This window comes from Mytilus galloprovincialis, chromosome 11 (assembly GCF_965363235.1).
Source record: "Mytilus galloprovincialis chromosome 11, xbMytGall1.hap1.1, whole genome shotgun sequence".
In the NCBI taxonomy this organism is placed as follows: domain Eukaryota; kingdom Metazoa; phylum Mollusca; class Bivalvia; order Mytilida; family Mytilidae; genus Mytilus; species Mytilus galloprovincialis.
In genome coordinates, this window is record NC_134848.1 from 65,523,567 (window position 1) to 65,545,401 (window position 21,835).

The 21,835-nt window shown below is 33.0% G+C and overlaps 1 protein-coding gene across 1 annotated transcript; it reads right to left on the reverse strand.

The window, feature by feature from the left end:
- Nucleotides 1-21: 21 nt before the first annotated feature.
- LOC143050861 (matrilin-1-like) lies at nt 22-11,092 on the reverse strand. Its single transcript, XM_076223965.1, has 8 exons — nt 10,994-11,092; nt 5,896-6,191; nt 4,748-5,045; nt 3,452-3,653; nt 3,044-3,141; nt 2,071-2,151; nt 1,597-1,608; nt 22-134 (listed from the first exon to the last, which is right to left on the reverse strand). Exons 1-8 carry the CDS (start codon nt 11,046-11,048, stop codon nt 22-24), a joined length of 1,155 nt encoding a protein of 384 aa, XP_076080080.1. The 5' UTR covers nt 11,049-11,092.
- Nucleotides 11,093-21,835: the final 10,743 nt, after the last annotated feature.

A 21,835-nucleotide genomic window follows, 5' to 3' on the forward strand; every position in this document is an offset into this window, starting at 1 on the left:
TCAAGTTGTACGTTATGCAGATTACGAGCAGCAAAGGCCATCGTCATTGCCTTCGGAACTCTCACAGGCGTCACACTGTGTCTGTGTAACGTTGTTAGTTACTGGACATATAGTAGGTAGAGCACATCCACAGACTGAAAAATAAAGCATAATTATGAAATGTAGCCGAACATGTTTGGCCATGATATCAGGAACAATTAAGAAAGATAGATACAGATTTACTATTTGACAAAGGCAATAACATTAACTGATCCTCAACACATAAATTAAATACAGGGTAAAGTTCAGACCTTTGTTAGAATTGTATGCTAATTTGAAGACAAAAAAAAAAGAAAAAGCAAAGATCGAATGTTTCACGACATGCTCCTTGGTTTGGTCCAGACCATGGGCAGTTTTCTGCTCTTTAGTCGGGTTGTTGTCTCTTTGACACATTCCCCATTTCCACTCTCAATTTTAGTACAATGTATAGAAGGCAAACCTAACGTCAAGAATCGTTATAAACGTGAGAAAAACGAATAATAATACAATAGTAATCATAATAAAGAAAAAAATGAAAATCGTAAAAATTAATCCAGATAAGTATACTTACATCCAGATTCGAGAACAACTGAAATAAAACAGATTTGATTTTTTACCATATTGTAAAGTCAGTGTTATGTAACTGGCATAAGACATTTAACAGAAACATGAAACATAGCACTTCAAGTAGATCAGAATCAATTCAATAGTTTTTGACCGAATGATTAATTTAACAAATTTGCGAAAATAACTAAAAGATATCTTGAGTTTTTTAACGAAATTAATTCATTACATGCTTAACATGATAGCCACATGATTGGAATTTATGGTATATTAGCAGAAATGTAATTCAGTGTCTTTTCAAATACATTATTTTATCAAAATCATCCTTCGCACTTTTTGATGAATACACTTTATCTCGATAAATTTTGTGTACGAAAAATGAAAAAGCACATAGGCTCCGTGACAAATATAGTAGAAAGTATAACAAAAATACTGAACTCAAATTCAACAAAGGAGAAGTTCATAAATTTTTAAAATTCAAACGCTATCAATCAATGGTATAAGTGAAAAACAACTGGTCTAGTCCCCTGACTACAGACATTGGAGTATCATAGCTTCTATAGATAATTTACTAAAACTCAGTACAAAAGGGAAAGCAAATAAATGAACAAATTATACTTACTAATTCCACATTCTACGAAATAAAAATGAAAAAAAAAATCGTTTTCATAATATCTATGCAATAAATTAGGGCCTAGATGTTTGTGGGGGTATTTCTATGTTATGTATTTTATGGCATATTTATCATTTTTACTCATTAGATTAATACACTTGCAAGGTAATTGTCTAATCCTTTCGTTTGCGCATTTTTCTCTTTTCATTGCTTGGCCCGTAAGTCTCTATTCTGTATACTAGAATTTATTTTAATGCATGGATATGAGCAGTTGTGTGTTAGGATAAAATACATGGGAAGCTACAGTTAACATTGTCTCGTCTATATATTTTAGTTCTGTTTACTCAATATTAGTGTATACCCTTTCTAGTTAGATAAGTATTAAAATGAATTCAACTTACCCTCACTTTGCTCTAAAAGAGAAATGATGCAGTTTACTTATGTAGTCGGAATATAAGTAATAGTGTTAATATAAAATGTCACATTGTCCTTATTTTTGTTCTTTTAAATTATGTTATTTTTTTATTCGCGAATAGCTGTAGATGCAGTTACCCATGTATCGAAGCTTTACTATATTCATGCACCTATGACACAAAGAGGAAATGTATTATTTGCAATCATATCAGAGGGTCTGGATGTGGGGTCCTTCGTTTTTTTTTTTTTTTTTTTATATATTTCATATGGTCTTAGACCATTTTTCTTTATTCTTTAGAATTTAGCCCCCAATTATTTTCTATTCTCTTTTTATGTCTACTTCTCTTTTTTGTAATTTTTATTTTTTTTTTTGCGTCTATTCTGCACTTATTTCCAATTATTCTATATTCTGTGAACTCCATTCTGACCCTCATTCACTATATTCTTATTTTTATATTTACCTTTGATAATCAATGCTTTGTCTTTGTCAAATGCCGATCCATCACAGACATCACACAGAGAAGGATTACCTTCAAATGATGCTAAAAGATAAAACGCATAATATTTTAAATCGTGTAAAAATATACTAACCTATAATATCAATAGCATAACGTGAGTTTAGAATGAGGTCTATTGTTTTAGTGTCCATAGCTGTTGTGTGTAATATATTATAAGCCTGATCGATGCTTTAGTTTAGGATGAGGTCTATACACCTTATCGATATTTTTTGCCAAACCGGATAGGTTCTAAAATTACACAACTGTTTTCAAACCAGTTGAAGCTATCTGGGGCCTTGTTCAAACGATATATTGTACATACATCTTCTGATACAGGCATGCTTAAACCATCGTAAGCACATCAAATAGAGCATGTTTAATTACTTAAAATTGCTGCATAAACTATCAAAATTTTAAAATGTTCACCTTCCAAATTTTCATCGCTCAGCTCATTGCTGATGACTTTTTTTTACAGCATTTGACCCTAAAGAAGTTGTTTGAAGAATTTTGTTTTCGGAATGGATTAAATAGCGATATGGTGTATTGTTTTAGTGTCCACAGCGGTTTTGTGTAATATAAATTATTAAATTAGCTGTGTTCAACATTTCGACTACAGTACTGCTCTGAGCTTTTGTAATATAAATATTGTCATGAATATAAATGTTTGGATTATAAAATGAAACTGCAAAATCAGTTTGATTCGTTTTTGATCTGCGATGTTTACTGTTCAACAAATCTTTCAAACAAAAAAAAAAACCACGTAGGACAATACAGTCCATTCAATTTCAATCAGTGTGCAAACGCCATGTTGTGCCTGGACAAAAAATATTTTTAAAACAAAACGGCAATACTAACCCAGTGCATTACACATTTAAAATAAAACAGAATCATATGCCTTATACAGAGTTATATATTATAATTAATAATTAAGACTTACTCCATTCTGACATACAATATACTCTTATATCTTTATTGGTATTGTACATTATGTCTCTCATACAACGGTACTCGAATACATCATGAGCAACACATCGTCTAAAAGTGTAATTGAAACATGGTCATGTAGTTTCATCTCCTGATATTGAATATGATTTACATATCTTCAAATATTTGAATGAAAAATGTCCGTTATATTTTATTTTGTCGTTTACCTACGTTAAAGGTATGTCGATTTCATTGTCATATACATGTGTGATAAACATGAATGTATTAATGTAAATTCCAGAAAAGGAATCCATAAAAACTGACATAATCAAACGTTAGACTTGATCCAACAACGGAACGAATGAATAATAACTGTCATATTCCTAACTTGGTACCGGCAAGTGAATAAATGTTTACTCACCGTACTACATAAAACCTTCCACTTCTAGTATAGCATTCCCAGTCCGTTTTATTTTCACCACCAAAATTCTCCGTAAAGACAGTAGTATCATTACCTCCTACACTATATGTTTGGTTGACATTGTCTTCGTCACAAGGGCAAAGGTCATAGGTTTTGTTATGAAGAGTACATGGAAAGCCGCAAAATCCGTGAGAGCCGCTGTCTGTCAAATTCAAAAAGTTTTACTGAAGGTTATTAAAAAATTTTCAACGTTTTGTCAAATTGGTTGAAAGAGCAATTATAGTCAAAATTGAAATGTTTTAAATGTGTATAAAAAAGGTGCAAAATGAAGAATGTCTGTTACTTTTCACATTAAAAAAACCCAATTCTGTTAGTGATAATACCATACTGCATCTTATAGTAAATAGGTCACGATGGCCTATTTTGCTTCTGGCCGAAATGCAGTTTCAACAATTGAAAAATTCCAAACCCCCAATTTTAAAGCCAACGGTGAATAATTTCTTAAATACATAACCAAAAGAAATCTTAGAGAAAAGTGAAATTCATCCACAGTCAACTATGAGGTATTGTAATGTTAGTTTCTAAATAACTTCTAAGTAAGTACCACCTCATTGAAAACTTATATATTTCACTGTAGGTTATATATTTATACACCACAAGCTCTACACTTTGATCAACTGATTCAACGTTGAAACGGAATATAGTGGACTCAATGAAATTTTCAATATGTATCTGTTATATGGCATATATTTATTTCTCCAATTCTTTGGCAATTTAACGTTTTCTTGATCTATTGTATAAAACAAAATAATCAACGTGTGATTGCCGTTGATTTCTGAAGATCATTGGCTGATTTTGAAGGCCATAACCTTTATCAGCTGACTGATTTATCTGATAATCATTTGACAAACAGATTCTTAATTAGTCGAGAGTTAAATTATCAATTTTAAAGCCCTCGTCAACGTTCGATTAATAAATCCGAGAATCCACTGGTACCAATTTAAGAATCTATATATATCTTGCTCAATGTATCTTTAAATGCAACAAAAAAAAACCTGACATTTCAAAAAGGTAAATTCTTTGAATACATACTAGTACTCTGTTAAAAACAATTATTTTAACAGTAGTGTAGATGGCATTTCGTATTGTTAGGTTAACAGATAAAACAAAATCCAAAAGCAATCCAACATGACGCAAAATGACAAGAAACAAACAATACAGAAATGTGAAAATAAGATTGCCTTAAAAATGATAGTAGGGCATTAACTTAATGTTTTAATGAAAAAAGGAAAATACCTTGTGTGCATATTGAGCTTATTAGACCTTCTAAAATTGACGGGAAGGTATCAAAATCTTCTACAAGGAAGACATTTTGGTTTCCAGATGCAATAGCTTGTAACAAGCTTGTATCAACACCATCTCCGACACCCACAGCTAAGATCTTGACATTTGCATTCTTTAAGCTTTGAGCTTTCGGAACTGTGCCGCCAACGGTTTTGCCATCAGTTATTACAATTGCAAATCTATTGTCGACTGCACATGGTCGTCCTGCACCATTGTCCACATCCATGTTAAATAAGTTATTCTCTAAGTACTAATGAAATAAAATTCGAATGAATTAACTCAACACAAATAAACTTATCAAACATAAAAATATATTATTAAAACATATTCATTATTGATAGTTGTTATGTAATCCTCTCTTTATTATTACGCCAACTTAATAGTAACATGTATACTAATGATTCATTGACAAAGAACGGCAGTTCTGCAAATAAAAGACGTAAATGTATAAAAATATAACTGCCAGTTTATGTTAGGATACTTAGTTCCACTTTTGAAGACTTCAATAGCCATAAATAGATTGTTTTCCTATTATCGGCTTTAGACTCAAGAGTTCATATTTTTTTACAGATTACCTACTATGTGTTAAGACATTCTGATACATGGTCAATTAAGGGCAACTAAAAGTATAAAATTCGGCATCTAATCTACACTAATAAACTCAATAACACCTGACTGCAAGGTCAATAATCCCATCAAAGATACCAGGAATATAATTCGCAAGACGCGTGTTTCGTTACCAAAAGACTTATAACTGACGTTCGTTGCAAACCAGTGTAAAGAGCGTTTAGAACACAAGTTATCGAAAAAATTTCCAAACACAATTAATGAAATGTATGCTTAGGACTACGGGAGATTCAGTTACCATTTGATAATACCTTTATATATTCCTTTTATACAAAGCATACTTTATTATTTTCGGTTTTTATTACGCACCATTTGCTTTCACAGTATGACTGTTCCTAAGGATGATGGAGATATAATCAAACAAAGGGGTGTGTTGGTTATCACTTTCAGCCTTTAACCCTAATTTTTGTGAATAAAATTAAAGTGATCTTTTCCTTTATCTGAAACTACCCCTTGCTTTGTGATAATTTTACCTCAAGTGCTGCTCCAATATGAGTGCCAGTTCCATTATTTACCAAGGAATCTATAGCAGCAAGAACACTTGTAGCATCCCCGTGGTCGTTTAAATCAAATTCCGTTGTTTGGTCATCTTCACTAGAAAAAGAAACTGCTCCAAACTGTGCTCCATTCGGTCCAACGTTTGGAAATAATTGGACCACACTTTTTATAAATATTTTTATCTGGAGAAATTCGGCGTCATTTATGCTACCAGAGTCATCAATCAGGAAGACAATATCAGAGCAAGCAATACAATTTTCTACACTTGAACCTAGAATATAAATATTACTACAATTGAATCCAGTTTATAGTGTTTACTTTAACCTATAAGTAGTACGATGAATAAAGTACACAATCACTTTCAGAAAGAAGTCTAGAATAGAAATGTTGTATATTTGAATAGGTTAGCATACCTTCGGGTTTATTAAGCATTTTTTTAATTTAAATACGCCCCATTTTGAATAGTTTTAGGGGCTGTAACTTTTCGGGGATTGAAGCTATAGACCACTTTTGTTTTAGCGACTTTTATGTTATTGATTAAACACAAGGTGACTCATTATCAGTATACTGTTTATCAATAATGTATTTTTGGATGTAACATGTCTTCAACTTGGCTGAAAGTTTTTTGTCTCCAGTTTATAGACATAATTTTGTCATGTGTCCGTGACGTCATCAACGGTTTTTTTTATGATTTACTCCTTAAAAGTGGAATTTAGAATTAAATCACAAGGAATGACTGTAATATTTTTTCTGTATAGTCCATATAACCTCAAAAATGTGGTGCACACTTTTAGATGAACCGCTACATTGTTTACGTTCTTTCGAATAGACAGAAAAAATATTACAGTCATTCCTTAATAATAATTATCATCACTTTTATCAAAATAGAAAGTTCAACTCCCTCAGGAAAAGTTAACCTTAGATATATAATTGGGTATTAATTAAGGTCCTTTTATGGTCACATCCGTCTTTGTCATTTTTTGTTGTTAAAAATCATGTTTGCCTTTTTGATAGTGCTACAGCAGTTAGCATTTTGTTACAATCTGAATAATTATAAAAATAAACAAATATGTCCACAAAGAAAAATAAAATGGCATATAGACAAATCACTAAAGCAAAAATGAAAGACAAGAATACAAAAATAAAATGACCATAGCACAATAATATAATGGTGGGATGTATAAGTACCGAGTCACGCCAAAGGAATATTACCAAACATGTACTAAACGTTAAAGGTTAATAATTTACAAAGACAGATCAAAGAACATTATACCACGTAATAAAGATGATAATCAAAGCCAGTACCTAAAACTTATAAATCAAGATCACCATGTATTATTTGTGAAGTTGACACGGAATATTTATCAACAAGGTCTTGGTATCTTCCGATTATTTTTTAGATAAAAGATACCAAAAGGGTTATTAAAAATTATAAGTCGAAACCAAACTGACAAAGCCGTGTAAGAAATAAAGAAAAGGATCAAAAGAAAAATAGAAGTATATAAAATACAACAGATCCTGCTCCACATGTGGCACCCGTCGTGTAGCTCGCGTAAGTACAAACACGTAGTGTTACGCATGCCATGAACTCAAAGTGAAATGATGCCTTTCAGATATTCAGATATATGAGTTCGAAAAAAAATAGACATGGACAGCCGAAAAACATTGAAGGAAAAAACTGCAGTCAAAAAACCACTAAACATCAAACGAAAGACTAACCAAGACAGAGCGTACCGAAATCAAGATGGTGGGTGCGAGCGTGTCTTTTCGATGATTCGAACATGAATAGAAAGGATTAAATATTTCAACTGATTAACATTTGAAACGTTGTAAATGTTTACCTTATGGTTTCGTTGTATTCGATTCTTTAGCATGGCGTTCGTTAACCGACATAACATGATTGGCAGCCATCTTTAAAATGGCCGCCATATTGAATTTTTCAAAGTAGGCCCATAGCTTATTTTGGCTATCATACATAGATCTACAATTGTGTAAAGTTTCATGCTTTTATCACAAAACCCACAATTCTTCTAAATATATGTACGAATCAGCTGGACTATAATAAAATCCGCAAAGTAAACACTTTAATCTGTAAAAACGAATTCATCTGATTTACAATTGACGTCATAGTAAATTATGGGAAAAAGATTTGTAGCTTTTTTTATCGACAATATAATTTGTAATTGTAAAATTAATAATTTTGAATCATTTTTTTTCTTCAAAAAATCATTTAAAATTTCATGTATATTGTGCAAGTCAAATTATAGACAAGCTTTATGACAAATTTAAGAACAGTGTTTGTAGAAAGAATGAAACAAAAACAAAAACAAAAAGTTGCAATAAATATAACTTTTCGCAGGTTTCAGCTGTTAGAAATTATCTTAGAGAGATCAAGATTTAAAACAATCGTGTGCCATTGAATAAAACAACACATATTTAGAAGTAAAAAGATGTGGCATAATTGCCATTGAGATAACTCTTCTTCATAGACTAAATAACATAGAAAATGTCCTTCAACAATGGGAAAACCCATACCGCATTGTGAGCCATAAAAGGTCCCGAAATGACAGGTATAAAACAATTCAAAAGTGAAAACAAACGGCCTGATTTATATACATGACCAAAAACAAAACGTGCATAAGTGTTGAGTATTTTCATTTGATGTCCATGCCCTGTCTGTAATTGACATTCGCATTTCTGCTCATTTCTGATAGCCAATAAACAGATGTGTTTTTTTGTTAAAGATGTGAATGTTTGCTCCGCTCAGTTATCATCCTTTGGTTTCCTGTACATATCTTGTTTCATTTATTAGCAAAATACATTCCTATATAAAGCATCATTGTTCAATGTTCACAGAGAATAACAATGTTGTTGCATTATTAAGTCAATATCAAATAATATCTATTTGTTTTATATAGTGTAAATCGTTCACTCAAGTACAGATGATTTTTTTTTAACTTTTGAATCTATTAAAAGATCACAAAACATATTTGTTCTTTTATTTCTTTTTTTGCATGATGTAATCTTCCAGATCAGATCATGTAGAAAATTTCTTACAGTAAATGTGCACCGAACCAAACGGTGAGTGTGTAACAGCTGCCCCATGTGTGTGATATTTAATCTAATGAAAGATGAAAGATAAAAAATAGTCTTGTATCAATGTCAATCTAAAAATACCAATGAAAAACATTTCCACCAGAAACCAAATGATGTACGGCTTTACAAAATGGACAAAATCCATATCGCACAGCAAGCTTGTAAAAGCGTAACCATGACAGATGAGGAACAATTTAAACGAGGAAAATAACGGCATAATTTATGTACAAAACGAACAAAGAAACTAAACTCAACTACAGGCTTTTGACTTTGGACAGACATATACAAGATTTGGCGCAGTTACGCATATTTGCTAAATCCCCCTCCCCTAATCTTGAATAGTATTGAATCAACACAAAACAAGAATACATTTTAAAATTCATTTTTTTAAGGGTTTACGCATCAAATTGAGACAAAACAAGCAAATACTATAATCAGTCTAAATTTAGAAAATAGAAAAAATATGTTATTTGGTCCTAAGCTTCACGCGTGAGCTTTTAAGAATGTCGATGACTTTTGTTTCCCGCAGTTTAGTGTACGTATCTTGTATTTGAAACTTTACTTATGAGATTCAAATGAACTAAGTTATCGTAGCCTAAATATTGACCAAATGCTGTGTATAATTAAATTTCAAGTCACTTCAATTTACCGCCAGAATTTGAAGTAACTTCAGTTTAAACCGCCTTTAATGTAAACAGATTGACTGAAACGTATATGTAAAAAGTCAAATCACAAAAATACTGAACTCCGAGGAAAATGCAAAACGGAAAGTTCCTAACCAAATGGCAAAATCAAAAGCTCAAACACATCAGACGAATAGTTAACAACTGTTATATTTCTGTCTTAGTACAGGCATTTGCCCATGTAGAAAATGGTGGATCGAACGTGGTTCTTGGCTAGCTAAACCCCTAACTTGTATAACAGTCGCACAAAAATTCCATTATATTGACAACGATGTGTGAACAAAAACAAACAGATATAACAGGTAAAAATGTCAAAATAGATGTACAACGGTCAACATTGTGTAACCCATTGGACATACTTTTTTAACCTTGAAAGTCAGGAAAATGTATGGCTCATACGACTAATACCTATGACGAATGATATCATTATTGATTTGAAATGTTTGATTTTAATGAATTCGCAAGGACAAATTATCTCTAAAATTTCCCTTTTCAAATCGCAAAATATGCAAAGCGATGCTGCATGTTTTGACGCAAACATCAAAATGGTGTTCATTGACCTTAAATGACAAAAAACATTGGTACAGTTTATTATCAATGGATAACAACGTTGGAATGGTTTACCCGTTCAATCATTTAACGACCTTTTACCATTAAAAGATACAAACCACAAACATATTGCGTTAATCTTGTCGTTTCATTAATGAATTGAGGGTCCATTGATACGTGCATTTCGATACGAAGCAATTATTCAAGTTGCCCTAGCATGTAGATATATGATTATTGATATATTTGCATGGGAAACAAGCTTTCCCAGTTCATGCTGTATCAGGAGGAAATTGAGGCAACAGACGTCTACCGATGTTCAAATCGCATCAATCAATTGAGAAGAAAAAAGAAAAGAGAAAGACTTTCATTACTCAAACCGTCTATGACGACATAAAAAGAGTTCATATAACTCAATTAAAAATATCTTTGTTTTCAAATGATATTTTAAACAACCATAAAATACCAATTTTGATAATGTACCTAAAACTTGGTATTAGGAGTTATTTTGATCAATGTTTAAAAATGTAACTCTACCACTTCACAAATACGAAAATGTGTCCATTATTTTAGTTAAAAAAAACAACAAACATATAAATTATGCAATTGTTGAAATATCGCTACATGGAAAGTGTTGACCATCATTTTTTTTAATCAGAAGAACTTAACAGTATTATTTCTGATTTTCTCCTAAAAGGTCATATATATTAAACAAAAAACGGTCTTAAATTTAATTGTTAAACATTACCTTCAGACTTTCCGAGAAAGCTGACTAACATGGCCACCATAATTTCTTTCCACATGTTCTTCGTTGCTTAATTTGTGGTAAACTAACTTTGTATAACAGTGATAGTTGAATGTAACAGATTTCAAAATCAATGATAAAAGATGCACATGGCTAATTCTGACATATTGTATTTTATTAAATCAAATTGTTTGACAAAAACTGTCTTTGTTTCAACAAATGTATATATTAACTCTCTAATGTTTAGTAGATTTTATTTTACGAATAAAAAGGCAACAACAAACATGTGTTTCGTTTCGTAGATTTTCAAACTTGTAATGAAAAGTTATTCACATTTTTATAGATATTTCCTTTTCCAAACAAAAAGTCGCTAATAGAAATGGAAAGTAAAATTGATCTTATGTTTTATTGTTATCTTACGGCGTGTGTACTCTTATGATGATAAACGGTGTTAGTTATTATAACAGCCTTTTAATGAGAGATTCAAAATGTAACTTATGCATTGTTATACAGGGACAAAAGCTCACACTTTACTACAAAGGAGCAGAAACCTTAGTTTTTATCTATAAAACTGCATGTGTCCATTGATAACCAAAGAAGCAGTGTAATATGTATCATTTATATCTTGAGGGGCTATGGAAATCTAATCTCATGTTTAACCTGAAAATGTGGAAATATAATACATAGCCAGTATATGAACATGTTAACCAAAAGTCCTCCTGAACGTACATACCTCTCGATGTCTGCACTGGCGTAATACTTATCTCTTATAAAATTGAATAGTAGATTTGGACTACAATATTCAACCGCATTATGGATTGTATTCAGAAAATTCGCCGTAATTGAACTGAAACTTGTAAACAAAAAATACACGTGTACAGGTCATTTCGTAACAGACTTCAAAACTGCAAAAACTCATTCCGACAAGTTAAGGGTAAGAACAGTGGTATAGCTAAGCAATTAAAAACGTATAAATTTCCTACATACGACACACTTTTTTCTGGATTGATCTTCATTATGTTTGTATGTCAGAGGTACGTACATAAATAGCTGAAGCTAATATCAAACCGGACCTTAGCATAATAGCCAAAATCATCTATGGTCAAATATACCATAGGGAGTTGGAACTTTATTTTCATAATAATTTCTAGATCTAAGAACAATGAATTTAAAGTTGGTATATATGACATCATGTTAGCATACACTTATTGTCAATAGAGCTGATGATACCCCCTCCCCCAACCAACAATAAACCAGCAGCGGTATCGATCAAGTGCTAGTAAATGAATTAAACACTGCTCTTCATCAAGTGCTCTCAAATTTTAACATTAAACAGCCATTGAAACGTAGATACACTGCAACGTCAAAGCTATATGATTAAACGGACCCTAAACATAGAATAGTCAAATTTTATCTAAGGTCAACATTGCCTAAAAAACATCGAATTCCCTACCAACTTCAAGTCACACTCTATGGCTACATTTTATCAATATCTATGGTATATGTTTTGTTGTCTAAGATGGACATTAAACTGTTTCCTGTCATAATTAAAGTATAAACTACGTCACGGATTTGTATACGTTTATAAGTTGTGCAAGGCGACATTGAGCCCATCCAAGAACTGGTATCCTGTGTATTGCCATGTATCATCAACATCAATTGGTTCAGTGCTTCATTGTCCCAACTTGCAGATAATTTGACACTATAACCGTTTTGTGCAGTTAATAGACCTGACAGTTTTGTTTTAACTAGAGTTTACATAGCATCACAATTGGTAAATTGATTTCTATTTCCGTTTTAACCACATCTCAAATTAAGAATGGAAATGGGGAATGTGTCGAAGAGACAACAACCCGACCAAACAGCAGACAACAGCCGAAGGCCACCAATGGGTTTTCAATGCAGCGAAAAACTCCCGCACCTGGAGGCGTGCTTAAGTTGGACCCTTAACAAAAAATGTATACTAGTTCAGTGATAATGGACGTCATACTAAACTCCGAAATATACACAAGAAACTAAAAGTAAAAATCATACAAGACAAACAAAGGCCGGAGGCTCCTGACTTTGGACATCACAAAAATGCGGCGGGGTTTAACATGTTTTTGAGATCTCAACCCTCCCCCTATACCTCTAGCCGATGTAGAAAAAACAAAACACACAACAATACGCACATTAATACTCAGTTCAAAGAAGTTCGAGTCCGATGTCAGAAAGGTAACAAAAGAAACTAAACAAAATGACAATGATACATAAATTAACATATGTATGTATCATCTGTATGGTAAAATGAATATTTTTGTCTTCAATTGCACTTCTAGATTTAAACAAAATAACGGAATACTACCTGGTCAATACAACCAGCATATATTCTTATTGCAAATTCTTGTATTATACTTTGTGGCAGGTGATGCATTTTATCATTGATTTATTAACAAAGGTGTTTAATATTTTGAAGAAAAAATGAATGATGTCATTCTATAGTAAACTTAAGTTACATGAACATGTAGTAAAAAAAGCATATGCTATCTAGATTATGTGTGATTGTATGTGTTTTCCTCCTATAGTCCGGCCGATTGGTGCAGATATAGAGCAGAATTGCTCACTTGATGAGGAAAGCATGAAACTTTGCACAGTAGTTCTTTGTTGTATATTCTTTGATATCAGCTATGGACCCACTCAGAAAAATCCAATATGGCTGCCATTTTCAAGATGGCGGAAAAACGTAATAGATATCAAGATTGTCAGCAACGTATTCTTTATAATTTCGGAAATTAAAGTAATGATTCTTTAATAATGGTCTTCATGTTCTTGAATTTGTTATCAATTAATTTTAAAATGTAAATAAAATAGTTTGGTTATTTCTAGAACACATACATTTGCAAATATGACTGCATATACAAAAACAAAGAGTGAAAATCAAAATGTTAATCAATATGTTATTGTAATTGTTCTTTAATCGCTTTCAGTTTTAATGGTTGGAATGAAATAGGTTTTATTAAACGTTGGTATAGGTCGGTTAAATGTGGTGGCATATTATGTAGCTTATCTGAACTTTCAGGCAGTGCAGAGGGCACCTTGTCTCGCGTCTCATCAATGCCACGTCTTACGTCACATATCGGGTTTTCATCTGCCGTACCCACTATATCGTAAAATATTTCTATGTAACCAACAGGTAAAACTTTTTCCAGATGGATATGACGATTGCCATTAAAAATATTTAAGAGACAACTCATTTCTTTTCAAACTACGTGCGAAACCAGTCAGCTAGCATGGTTCAAAAATAAACTCCTGGTCAGAACTTTTATTAGTTTTAATGGTAACAGTCATTTTAGCGTTTGCGGAACTGTGATGGTTCGTTTTATGCAAACGTGCTGAGCTAAGAATACGTCTCAATTGTTAACAAATGCCGCATTTATCACTGTGTTGTTAATGGTAAGTGTGTTCAGCCCAAGTATAACAGCGCCTATTAACGGAGCTTTGCACACATCCCATTGTATGTTTACTCTATCAATGTCCAGAAAGGTGTCCTTTATAATCTTCCCAGTGACCAGCTGTCCACGTAGCGTTGCAGTCTCCGAATCTTCATTATCTGGTGGAATTAATTTCTCATTTACAAATGTTATCATTGCAGCAGTTTCCACGATCATTCTCACATTCTGGTTATATAAGATTATAGTACTTCGTACCTCTAGGCTTTTTCCAATGGTTCGTTTGATGACAATATCGGACAAGGCCCTGTGACTCTGTTCGGTTTTGTCATGACGTGATATTTCATGGCCAATAGACTTGGGGGTCAAGTGTTGGCCTACTGGTCCGACTCGTTGATGTTTAAAGACTCCGTTGTTTGGGTTGCGCTTTGATTTGTTCTGTATCCTAGTGAAGGTGAACGTTGCTTGAAATTACCGGGATTTCTAAAGTTTGTTCGTGGAGATGCTGACCGTTGTCCTTACGGACTATATGATATCTGGCTCGGTAGGGTTTTTGCTGGTAGATAGACATTAAACTTGGAAGTATTTCTATCTGGCTATCTAACGCGATTATATTGTTCATGTTTTTTTTCAAATGTATATTGATCAGGTGATCTTTCATTGACCTGCTCATATTTCCTTTATCAGTAGGTGATACTGCGTCATCAACAAAGAAGTCAATAGGCATAACTGGCACTTTTTGATCCATAGATCGAAATCTGGTTGGCTATTGAGGTTCAACTGTTTAAACGACTTGTTTATCGTTTCTAGATTCCTTCGTTGTCTTTACATCCTCGGAGGAATGCTTCGGTTCCAATCTGGTCTGGTCGTTTTCTTGCTGAAGAGCTGTTTCACTGCTTTTATTAATGCCTTGGAATCATCATCTGTGTTTACCTTGCTAGCGTACTCTCAAGGGAAGAAAGGCCAGGCAATCTAGGAGCCTGAACACTTTTTTCCTCTTTTCCTATTGTCGTCTACCGGCTGTCCGTTCAAATTGGTAAACAACGCTTCCCAAATCATACATCATCTTCCATTGAATATTTGCATTTTAGGGAGCTGTTGACTTCAACTCCGGTCCTTGGCAACAGAAATTTCTTGTCGTCGGTTATATTCTCTCCCCAGAGAGGAGTCTGATTAAGATTGGTTACCTCTGCCCTATACAGGATCGGTCAGTGGAGTCAGTTGATGTTGTGGCAGGCCTGTTAGAACTCCAAAGGGTGACGAGGTTGTCTTAATTGGAGTAATAAATGTTGGAGGAGGAGGATTTGCCATTGACTCGACAGGGATGGTACTGTAGGTAGGCACTGCAGTCAGCATTGGCAAAACTTGGTAGGATCCACTTTTGCCAAGTGTTTCTGAAATGGTGTGCTGCTCTGAACCAAATATAATTGACTCATAGTAGTTGTTAAGTGTGCGTAAGAAGACACATACGTAATTTTCTAGTATCCTGGATCAGTACAAGAGGTTTCTTTTATGTTCTTAAATGGAGATTGTTGTTGATAATTTCAACTGTCTCATGCCAAGGGCCAAGGGCCCTGACATAGTAATTCCGACTTTAGGTGAAGACACAAAATTGCCTTAAACAGTGTTGGTGCGGTTAATGGTTCATAAGAACTAATTGGAAAAAGACCAAGGCAGGGAGTTTGGTGTACTTACGTTGTTCTGGCTAAGGTCAAACTTTGGCTTAGATGATGTGTCCATTGCAGGAATTTTAACTTCTTTATTTTGCTTGTCCACTAGTTCACTTACAACAGATCTGCTGTTCAAGTGCACTTTTAATTTTAACTGTGTCTTCCTCTTCAGTTGTTATCAGCTTGTCCATCCGTCTTCACTAGCCTTGTGGTCTATCCTGTCTTCAGACTGCTGAAGTTGCTGAGATATTGCTCCAATCTGTTCATTATAAATATTCATTGCCTCTTTCTGTTTAGCTCGCATCGTTATTAGACCAACGCATATTTTATCAATTCGCGCTTTGCTATGTTTTATATTGCGGTCAATCTCAGCTGTTCTTTACGCATTATATTTCCTATCTGCTAAACATTCTTGGTACAATTGTTGAATTGTCATTTCTGAGTTGTCCTCTGTTAAAGTTTCTGCAGCTTTTGGTTTCTCCACATCCCCAAGTGATTCAGTGTCTACTATTTTAATGTTCTTGTCCTTGTTGTCCTCAATGCCTGCCATTTCACTGATATTTGTTTATGCAATTCTCAAATCACAGTGTTATATCTCAAATTGAAAAATATTGCGACCACAGAAATAAGATAGGCACTGAATAATAGATAAGAGTAGATAAATCTCAAATAGCAGCTTTTATGTGTGACCCAGGACAAAAATATTCCAGCTTTTAATGAAAGCTACTACTTTGCAAATGAAATGACAAACCAGGCAAACTCAAAAGGACAGAGCTGGAACAGAGACTATATGACACTATAGTTTAACAAAATGCTTAAATTCATGTCAATTCTCAATAAGAAATTTTTGCTTATTTTTCAAGGTGGCCATTTTGAAAATAGCCGCAATTTTGAATTTCAATGATAGATCAAAACAAAATCTTGCTAAGTACACCAAATCATTAAAATATGTTGAATGTTGTGCTTCCAGCATCAAACCCACTGTGGTTTGTGCAATACAGGAAAATATTTAAGAATGTGCGGAGGGCATCTTGAAAAAAGCCGCCCTATTAAATGTTGAGGGTGCGTTTATAGCTAATATTGCTCATTACACAAAAATGTACCATCATGCAAGATTTAGTGCTTTCCTCATTATTTGAGCAATTTTTTCACCGATCGGCCGGACTACCTTATCAGAAACGAATTGTGGTCAGTGACCTCGCACGACTTTTCTAATCCTCGTGTTTGGATGTAATATTTTTTTTCAGTGTTTCGGGAATTTGGATTATTAATTTCGATGTGGTTTTGAAAGTTTGTAATAATGATGTGAAAAGGTAAGTTGGAGTGTAAATATATTTTTCATAATTGCACTTTCAATCTTAATCAAATTTATTATTGATTTGACCCAGATAAATACCTTGTCGTGACCTTTACCTACCAAAGTTTGTAAACAATGCAGCGAACAAGTGTTGAAGTACCTATATATTGACAATCACACACACACCTACACATACTAATACATCTGAAGTACCCACATTAACATTCATAGTAACAATATTGTACTAACATACAGTGTCACTTGATACATTTTACAAATAAATTTCTTTCCATAGCTTGCGCACATACTTATATCATAGGCATACATGTAACACTTATAGATATTTACTTGCATTGTTCATATATGATAATAAAAGAACCCCCAAAGTCATTCCGGATGAATGATCAATTTCCGTAATAAAATATTGTGTAAATATTTTTCATAAATTATATATCCGAAAATATTTTTTGTGAAGCAGCAAAGACTATTTGTAACAACTATAATAATAGTTTAATGTATTCACATAATGAAACAAATGTTTTTTATTAGTTAATTTTACGGAATATTCTCCCTGGGTATTCAGTGGTAATTAAACAGGGAATCTTGTTGAAATCCTGTACACCAAGTTTAATTGTTAAACAGCAATATGTGCAATAAAGAATCAATTAGAGTGTTAAAAAAATAATAAAAACAAATGTTTCGTCCCCGAGGGTATCACCAGCCCAGTAGTAAGCACTTCGGTGTTGACATGAATATCAAATATTGGTCATTTTTTTAAATTTCCTGTTTCAAAACTTTTTTGAATTTTTTTCGAAAAACTAAGGATTTTCTTATCCAAGGAATAGATTACCTTAGCCGTATTTTGGTACAAGGTTTTGAAGTTTTGGCTCCTCGAGGCTCTTTTTGAATTTGAACTTGTTTGGCTTTCTAACTATTTTGAATTGAGAGTCACTGGTGAGTCTTAAGTAGACGAAACGCGCGTCTAATGTTTTGAATTATACTCCTGGTACCTTTGATAACTTTTTACCTGTATAAGAGATTTAAAGGAACATAATTTGCAGTAACGAGTTGATATTGTCAACAAATGTGATTTACACAGAACTTTTTTTATACCTTGAAAATATATAACCCTTTTAAGATTTTGCATTCATTAACCTCTCATCGTTTATCAATGACTAAGCATAACACACCCATTTTTATTTTCGTTCCCAAAAGATTAGACACTTAAATGAATAAACAAGCATACGAAAACAGAGTTATCTGATTTTTGTCATCCACTCAAATATATGAGATTCATACAAATCAAAAATCAAAGTCTAATAAATTCGTTACCATACTTCCCTGATAGAAAACAATAAGTTTTACCATGCACAAATGCCCATAAACTTTTTGTGGATAGTTTTCGAGTTTGCAATCATATCACTTCTCCATGTTTTAATATTCACCTTTCACATCTGTGGATAAAGAGAGATAATCCAATTACAACTCACTATGTATTTTATTTTGTCTCTTGTCTTTTCGCTGGTTGTTGTTGAAAAATTAAATGTAAAGGCGATCGATTATATTTTTTTTTGTAAACACAAAATAGTAGGTTTTGACAATATTAAAACTTAATTTATCACTTGTACTCTGACATTTCTTTAATCTATGAAGTGTTTTCCCTTTTCACCAAGAAATAAATGAATAATTAGATGTTATATATTATGTATGTGTGCCGATGAGACAATTCAAGAAAAAAAAACTCAATGTTATAAAATATCCCTTTTATGAGGGGCAATACAAGTTTTAATATATTTTCTTTTGTAAAAACACTTTTAAGTACAAAAGGGCCCATATTTCCCCAAAGAACTATATATCTATCTGCCTTCTGGTATTAAATGGTCAAAACATGTCAAAATAAATTGTAATATTCCTGGACTTTACATATTATTAAATTTGATGTTTATCCAAAATAAGTGGACCCCTCTTTTAGAAAATTTCTTTCGAATATGATGTATTTCTCCTCTTTTTAAGTAAAATATTCTATACTTTTCCAAGGATTTGTCCTTTGTTTTTTTTTTTTTTCTATTTTCTTTTCTACAAAAGTAAAATGACCCCTTGCCTGAGGGAGGGTTGTTCCCAACCTGATAAATTCAGACCATAGTTTGGCCTTTTACACAGGGCTTTAACCAAGACCAAACAGCAAGCTATAAGTGACTCCAAAATTACTAGTGTACACAATTCAAACAGGTGATGAACTACATCAAAAAACTTTAACTACTGAACAACAGGCCCCCGAATCAATCCGGACAGGTGCACTAACATGTAACGGGTATGGATTGTTTTGTTCCGCCGGCATACAATGTAATTGCAGTTGAAGGCAATTCTTCTCCTTCAGAAGGTCTGCGTACTTTATTCTGATAACATGTACAGTTATTTTTTTTCTGTTATACGGTAAATCTATTTTGGAGAACTCCCACTTGGGATATATGGGTTTAATGTTTAATCCAATTTTCACACAGATATTTACATAGTGTGGTGGGGTGCTTTAAAGGTTTAAAATCATTAAATACGGGTGTAAGACTGTGATTTTAAGTGTTACAGCCCTTGGATGGTGTAAACTTCCCAAAAAAACGTGTATTGTGTAATGGTGTATGGCATATGGTGCAGTGGTGTAAGGTGTATGGTGCTATGGTGTATGGTGAATGGGGAATGGTGTAATGGTGTTTGAGGAATGGTGTGATTGTGTAACGTGCGATCGGGAATGGTGTGAATGATGGTGTACGACATTTCATTGGTTGAAAACTAAGTTCTTTTTATTTCATTTTCTCGAATTGTAAACATAAACAATAATAAATAATCTTAATATTGAAATTTAATTGCTTTATGGGTAATTTTGGATCGTGTAGATAGAATTGGGAATGGTAAATGGTGTAATGTGTAAGGTGTATGGTGCAAAGGTGTAACGTGTATGGTGTAATGGTACAAGGTGTATGATGTAATGGTGTATGGTGTATGGTGTAATGGTGTATGGTGTAAGTGGGAAGTTTACACCATCCAAGGACTGTAATATCTTTTTATAATAGTTAAATGGTGCGGGAAAGGGACATGATTTCATTTCTGGATGCGGGAAGCGGGAATATAATTTTTTGTTCTGCATTGAAAAAATTCGGTGCGGGCGGGTGCGTCGAACAAGGAATAAGATTGGTGTGGCCTAAACAATGGTTTTATGCCTTTTTGTGCTTCCTCGTTACATTTGTTGTTTTTATAGTGATTAAGATGATAACACAATGTTGACTGCTGTACCCCTATTTTTGACATTTTTACTCTTTGAGTATGTTTGTTTTGTTCACGCATCGTTGACAATGTAATGGAATTTGATGCGACTGTCATACAAGTGAGAGGTTTAGCTAGCTACAAAACCAGGTTCAATCCACCATTTTCTACATTAGAAAATGCCTGTACCAAGCCTTTTGATTTTGGACTATCCTTTTTGAATTTTCCTCTGAGATCAGTATTTTTGTGTTTTTATTTTTTTTAATCACTTTAGCTAACAATAATGTGGAAATGTTTTTAAATCACATGGCTATAAAAAGGGAGGTTTGGCATGCCACAAAACCAGGTTCAACCCGCCATTTTTTCCTTTAAAAATGCCTGTACCAAGTCAGGAATATGGCCATTGTTATATTATAGTTCGTTTCTGTGTGTGTTACATTTTAACGTTGCATCGTTTGTTTTCTCTTATTTTTGAGTGTAAATTCACATTGCGATAAGACGTGTCACGGTACTTGTCTATCCCAAATTCATGTATTTGGTTTTGATGTTATATTTGTTATTCTCGTGGGATTTTGTCTGATGCTTGGTCCGTTTCTGTGTGTGTTACATTGTAGTGTTGTGTCGTTGTTCTCCTCTTATATTTAATGCGTTTCCCTCAGTTTAGTTTGTTACCCCGATTTTGTTTTTTTTTCCATGGATTTGTGAGTTTGAACAGCGGTATACTACTGTTGCCTTTATTTAAAGGTGTTTTAAAAACATCAAATCATCGCGTGATTGATATTAGATTCATGAATATCGTTGCCGGCTTCGATTTTCTTAGATGTACATTGCTACAACAAGGTTGTCGTCGATATAGACATATGCTTTTTAAAATGGTTTTGATATTAGCCTTGTATGTAATATGTGTGTAAAATCTTGTATGATTTACAGAAGACAAGTTCATTAAAGATTATTAAAGCTGTAAGTTTGCAATTTACTATCTATCTTTATTTAAAGATTCAAAAAGAAAGTATAAATACAAGGCCGATCATAGCTTAACAATCACATATCAAGAATAGGACAATAAATTTTTCTGTTAATAGTTTTTTTCGTAAAATAATTGGGTGGACACTTCGAACTGATAATCAAAAAAAAAAGATCATTTCGTACTAACGGAATGTGCGTTTCATATTTGAAGTAAATGCACATACAAATA